The sequence below is a fragment of the Trichechus manatus genome, unplaced genomic scaffold, assembly GCF_000243295.1.
Source record: "Trichechus manatus latirostris isolate Lorelei unplaced genomic scaffold, TriManLat1.0 scaffold00077, whole genome shotgun sequence".
In the NCBI taxonomy this organism is placed as follows: domain Eukaryota; kingdom Metazoa; phylum Chordata; class Mammalia; order Sirenia; family Trichechidae; genus Trichechus; species Trichechus manatus.
In genome coordinates, this window is record NW_004444013.1 from 2,659,236 (window position 1) to 2,666,011 (window position 6,776).

At 34.7% G+C, this 6,776-nt stretch overlaps 1 protein-coding gene across 10 annotated transcripts in view; it reads left to right on the forward strand.

The window, feature by feature from the left end:
- GTF2I (general transcription factor IIi) overlaps positions 1–6,776 on the forward strand; it is a 140,535-nt gene that overhangs the window by 90,710 nt on the left and 43,049 nt on the right. For all 10 annotated transcript variants that reach the window (XM_004380767.2, XM_023735293.1, XM_004380769.2 and 7 more), the window contains 2 exons: positions 3,256–3,366; positions 5,008–5,073. In XM_004380767.2, the coding sequence (XP_004380824.1) occupies positions 3,256–3,366; positions 5,008–5,073 (177 nt within the window). The remainder of the gene's footprint in view (positions 1–3,255; positions 3,367–5,007; positions 5,074–6,776) is intronic.

Consider the following 6,776-nt stretch of genomic DNA (forward strand, 5'->3'; position numbering starts at 1 on the left):
AGTGAGAATGCAGTAATAAACATTTTTAGATCTGAAGGCTGTATTATCTCTGGGCATATTTGTAAGTAGGTTACAAAAAGGAAAACCGGGCTTTTCCTAAGTAAAAATTTTGAGTTAGGGACAATGTTTCTGATGTTTGCCAAGATGTGGCAGCATAACTAATACTATTAAATATTTTGAAATTTATTTTAAAAGCTTATTTTTAGTTTTGATGATGTAAACATTTTTAGTTAGGGCTTGGATTTGAGGCATCCTAAAATGTGTTTCTTGTTACACAAAAATGATTGTATAAAATGTGGAAATACAAATTGGAATAACAATGCTAAATGCTGAACTTCATTGTTAGTGGCAAACGCTTCGAGTTTTGTTTGATATTTCATGCTACAGAGAAATAAGTTCAATCCTTTGTGGAAAGGATTTTGAGGTCAGGAGTAACAAATTTTTCCATACTTTCTCAAATCTAACTACAGTTTTTCTGCAACAAGGAGTTATTGGGGGGAAAAATTGAGGTGTGGCTAAATTTATAGCTGTTCTTTTCATATCCTGACTTTTGAAACATCCAAATATTATTTAGTAAGGTAATATAGAAAATGAAATAAAAAACCAAAAACCCATTGCTATCGAGCCGATTCAGACTCATAGCAACCCTATAGGACAGAGTAGAACTGCCCCATAGGGTTTCCAAGGAGTGGCTGGTGAATTTGAACTGCAGACCTTTTGGTTAGCAGCTGAGCTCTTAACTACTGTGCCACCAGGGCTTCTATAGATGTCTTTTTAATAGAAGGTGTGATGTATTTTTATTATCATAAATAATTCATTTCTTTGTATTTGTTCACTTTTAATAGATTGAACTTCATTATTTGTCATTGGAGAGAAAATATTTAATCACATATATTTTTAATATTTTAGTAATCTTTAAATTGTTTGTCATCTTGTTAAATAATTTAAAATTTTTCTCCTTTTTATGATCCAGTAGGTTACATTTATATAATATACTAATGATGTTAAGTCTTTCATGTTGTATAATAAGTTAGATTGACTGAAGAAGTGAAGTCTCAGTATGGAAGAAAAACTGTCTTGCCCCTTTTCTTTGGCCTCAGTTTCAAACAGTTTAGATTATAATTGAGATCAGTGTAATGAATCATTGCTATTCTTCATTACCACTCTACAACTATTTTTGTAGATAGATATATTTTTTCATTTTATGTAATTTAAGTAATGGTCAGTTTAAATGATGGTCAAATGGGATATTCAGGCTACATTAACCTATTGTTTAATGTTTTTAAAGCAGTATTAATATTGAGCATTTATTTAAGCTTTGACATTAACTAGCATAAAAATACTCTTTAGCTACTGAAAAAACTTTGGAAACTGAAAAAGAGTTTTTTTAACATATGTTTTTAGAATTGAAGGACAAACTTATAAATAGTACCTTATATGTTTTCCAAAATGGATCCACGTAGGTTTGGACCTTCATCTATTCATTGTTGTTGTTGTTAGGTGCTATCTAGTCGGTCCCAACTCATAGCGACCCTATAGGACGGAGTAGAACAGCCCCGTAGGATTTCCAAAGAGCAGCTGTTAGATTTGAACTGCCGACCTTTAGTTAGCAGTCGCACTCTTAACCACTGCACCACCAGGGCTCCTAAGCTATTCATAGGTTTTTTTTTTTTTTTGCCAATTTTAATCATTGTACTGATTTAATAATTATGAACCTTGATGATATAATCAAGGTTTATTTTACTGGGAGTTTGTCATTTTTTTATTTTTTCTATCAGATTTTTTTAAATAGGTTTGTACATGGGTGTGTACAGTGGCATTCAGCACATCAAAGTTTTTACAGTATATAGTAATTTGTTAATATTTTTTCCTGAAATAGTGTCCCCTAAAATAGTAATTTCTTTCTTTCCAAGCACATAAATAGATCCTAATGTGGATTCATATTGTATTGGTGACCTTGGTACCATTTTCTGCTGTTGGCTGGAATTGTTAGTAATAATTACAGATTACTGGGATGTCTGTTGGTAGTATAGGAAGAACCCAAAGACAGTAAACAGGGTAGCAATTTATAGCAGTGCTACACCAGGCAAAAATGTGTATTAGGCCAAATTTGGATTTCTTACCAACTTTTTGAGGGGCAGCATGGTATTTTAGTGGAAAAAATTAGACTCAAAGTCTAACAGTGATCATCAAATCATGTAACTTTCTCTGAGCCTGTTTCTTGAGCTTAGAAGATTATCTTTTTATTTTAATGGTATCTTATTGCTCTTTTCTTCAGCATAGAAATTATTTTATCTAATCGTTATTTAAATCTCCTTAGTGTTGTTTTCCTCCCAAACCGTACTTGTTTTTAGATATTGAGTTCTCAACTTGTATATTTAACAATTTATAGACAGTGTTTCAGCACAAATTATAGTAGTGTGCCACCTGATGTTTTCAGGGGCAAGAAGATGACAATGATAGCTTTTATTTGCTCCAAATGTCTGTAATTTTAGCGTTAGATATAATGAAGGGTCATAGCATGGATGATTTGCAGACATACCGAAAAATGAACATAGAACTCTTCTTACAAAATGTCTTAAGTGGTCTTTCTGTGTCTCTTAAATGTCTGAGTGCTCATCTGTACATAGGTTTTTTATTGACAGAATCAACGTTATTTGTTTTACTAGAAATAAATTGTGTTTCATATATAATGTTTCACAAATAGTATAGTCCTGTTTCTTTAGTCCTGTTAAGTTTTGTATTTTTAAAAAGTGTTTGGCATACAATTAGCCAACTCCCTTGTTTATGCTTGAATTTTGTATATGCGTAAGTATTTTTTCATTCAAGCTTTATTTTTCTCAATCATTTCTTATATATCTGTGTAACTTTAGGCGACTGTCTTCATTAAAACACTTTTCTTGAAAGACTTAAAAGTAGAATATATTTCTAGACAACTCCTTGGAAGTTGTGACCATTAACGGGGGATACAGGGAGATTTGTAATGACTCAATTCAAACTTAGCAAAGTAAGAAAAAAAATGAAGCAAAGTCACAGGAAAATGAGCAGTATTCATTTGAGCACATGCAGAAAGACTAGGAAAATTACAAACATAAATTGAAAACTTGTGCTGAAGTTGAAAATACAGAAATAATGTATTGATACTCCAACAGCTTTAAAGCCCTGCACACTTTTTGAATGTTGAGAATTGAACAGGCAGTGTGGCTTTAGCTCACTTAGACTGCCCCTCTAGTAATGACAGTTTTCTTTTTCAAGATGATGACTACTCTCCACCTACCAAAAGGCCAAAGAGCAGTGAGCCTCCCCAGCCGCCAGTCACTGAACCTGCCAATGCTGGAAAACGAAAAGTGAGGGAGTTCAATTTTGGTAAGTTCTCCCTGCCCCACCTTTTTCTTCTGAACTCTTTCTTCCCACTGATAAAAGCTCTAGCATTCTTTTGGGGGGAAAAAACTTCAAAATGTATTGCTAGTTGTAGTTGAGTCGATTCCAACGCATGATGACCCATGTGTGTCAGAGTAGAACTGTGCTGCATAAGGTTTTCAGTGGCTGATTGTTGGGCCTTTCTTCCCAGGTGCCACTGGGTGTACTGGAACCTCAATGCTTTCTTTCAGTTAGCAGCAGGTTGACCATTTACATCACCCAGGAACTCCTCAAAATGCGATGTAATCTAATCTGTGGAAAGCCACAGGTAGTTTGAAGAAAAATCATAGACATTGTTTAAATGTAGTTTGGGTTTACCAAAGCATCAGACGTTGTATCCTCTGTAACGTTAATTACAAGTAGTGGACTCTAACTCAGTGTTAATAACTAAGTAATTCAATTATTTCTGTTAACTTTAAAATCTTTATTTCACCTCTTAATTTTTTTTCTCTGTGTGACTGCCCTGCTAGTTTATTAAGACCCAGCTGATGATGTATTTCAGTTGAAGGGACTGTTTAGTGCTGCTGTAACAGAAATACTACAAATGAGTGGCTTTAACAAACAGAAATTTATTTTCTCACAGTGTAGTCCAAATTCAGAGCACCGGCTCTTCGGGAAGGTTTTCTCTGTCAGCTCTTGAAGAAGGTTCTTGTCTCTTCAGCTTCTGCTTCCTGGTTCCTTGGAGATCTCATTGTGGCTTGGCATCTCTCTTCTCCCATCTCTGTTTTTTTCTTGCTTGTTTAATCTCTTTTATATCTCAAAAGAGATTGACTCAAAACACACCCTACACTAATCCTATCTTATTAACATAACAAAGACAACCCAATCCAAAATGGGATTGTAACAACAGGCATTAAGAAAAAAGAAGTCCATTGCTATGGAGTTGTTACCGACTTATAGCGATCTTATATAGAAGTTAGCATTTACAGCACATATTTTTGGGGGACGCAGTTCAATCCATAACAGGAACTAAGTAAAATATTTGTGGAAAATTATTTTGTGATCCATAGTTTGAATAAATAGAACATTCAGCTTGTGTACACATTGAAAATAGTATTTTAATATTCTAACTTACCTTAGTCATAATCATAATTACTGGGTAAAAATTGAATTTATATGTAAACTGAATTTATATATATTCATATTCTTTAGCATTCTATTATTAAATTGCATTTTGTGTGTGTATGTTCACGCATGCGCAGAAAGTATTATTTCCACACAAACTAGACACTTCATAGGAGGTTTCCTAGGTGGCCTCGAGACCATGCTCTTTTTTGCTTCCACTTTCTAGTGTTTAATTAGACTGTTCTTTTTTTCCTTTCTGCTTTTCAGAAATTATGCAGGGTTTTGAAAATAAACTTTAAAACATTACATGAAGTCCCATTGAACCAATTCTAAAAATCATAGAAAGGGGGAAAAGTTTATAGTGAAGCAATAAAATTATATAGACTGAGATGGACTGTTAAAGATTTGAGTGTGTTATGTAGCAAATAACTCATTAGATATTGCATATTGTTAAGACCATATTATATTAGTAGCCCCGAATAGGGATTTGTCATTGAGAATGAACTCTTTCTCCATTTTCAGAGAAGTGGAATGCTCGAATTACTGATCTACGTAAACAAGTTGAAGAGTTGTTTGAAAGAAAATACGGTATGTCTAAACTCAAACATTCTTTTAATACTTTGTTCATAAGCTTTTTAAATAATGAAGTGACTGTTCATTATTGGAGGAAAACATGAACAACTTCAGTTCAGCTGTTGAATTGAATCTTAATATTTTTCCTTTATCAGGTCATTTATAGTGTCCTTCTAAACATTGTAAGCTTTCTTCCTCCCTAGATTACTACAAAGTGATTTAAAAGCTGTTTTTATTATAATTTAATTAGCATCTCTTTTAAGTTTTCTGCATTCATATTTGGGGGTTTATTTACATATTTATTGCAAAGTCCTGAATCTTGATTATTCAGTCGAAGATTAGTTTTTCAGGTAATAGTCTCTTAAATCTTCTATGTTAAATCTAGTATTCACCTAGATACCTTTTTTCCCCTACTCTTATCTTGACATGTGACTGAGTTTCTTCAATTAGATTTCTAATTTTTTCTCTTTTGCCCTTTTATTTTACATGCTGTGGTATAGGTACTTTTTATATAAAGCAGAATTTCCATATGCTTCTGTTTCTCCCCTTGTACACTGTTTTTCCTAGTATTACCATCTTGCATTAGTGGGCTGCATTTGTTACAATTGCTAAGCCAGTGTTGATGCATTACAGTTAACTAAAGTCCATAGTTTACAGTAGGGTTCATGCTCTGTGTTGTACAGCCCTCTGGGTTTGGACAGAATTTTCATTTGAAATTGAATTACTATTAGTGCTCTCCTGCATCACTGAAGTTCTTTAAATGAATTTTTTAACATGATAACCCATATTGGCATTATTTACTTTAATAAACTTAAAATGAACATTTCTTCCTTCATCATGAGTAATAACTTACCCTTCATTAAACATCTAGAATTAGAGTAAAATTGCTAATAAATTCAACTACTTTTCCATAGTATTTTCAATTATTTCCTTAAGGTTCTGCTAGTAATTCTCCCATTTTCAATAGTTTAAGACTTTTTATAAAAAAAACAATTGTTTTATTCTGGTAAAAATACATATAACACTTCGGCAAAATGGCACTCTAGGCAGAAGCACCACGCCGTCCCTCCACAGCAAAGATCTGAAAAACTAAGCCCAACAGAGAAAACGACAATCCTGAAACCCTAAAACATCAAATGAAGAGATAAAGAACTCAGCCAGGCACCAAATGGAGTGAGAAAACAGAGAGAAAACGGAGAGCGAGGAGAGATTCATGCAGAGCTCCCCTACCAGCTAATGCAGTGCGGATCCGCCGTCTTGGACTCCTGGCGGAGACCACCAAACGGGGTACGAGAAAGCAGCCTCACAGAACTTCCAGCGGGAGACAAAACAACCAATTCTCATCACTCTAACGGCAAGCTCCCCTAGCATTCTTTTTTGTTTGTTTGTATGTTTTTGGCTCCTGTTCCTCTCTTCTCTCTCCCATATCCATCTGAGCTCCACACATAACAGTCTCCCTGCTATGTCCTGCCTACCTGCATCACATCACCAAGCAGCACAGGCACGGCCTACTGAAACCTGCCGTGCACTGCTTACCGACCCGCCCTGGTGGCTGTAGTAAGTGCCAAAAACAACCCATCCCAGTAACTCCTCTTCAGCTAGACCTGCCCTGCTGTACCATATCTGAGTGACTGACCCTGCCAATTGGAGAAGGAGGCGAAAAGTATTGTGCCCACAGATGAGCAAACAACAAAAAACGCACAGTCCGTCTGCTCCTA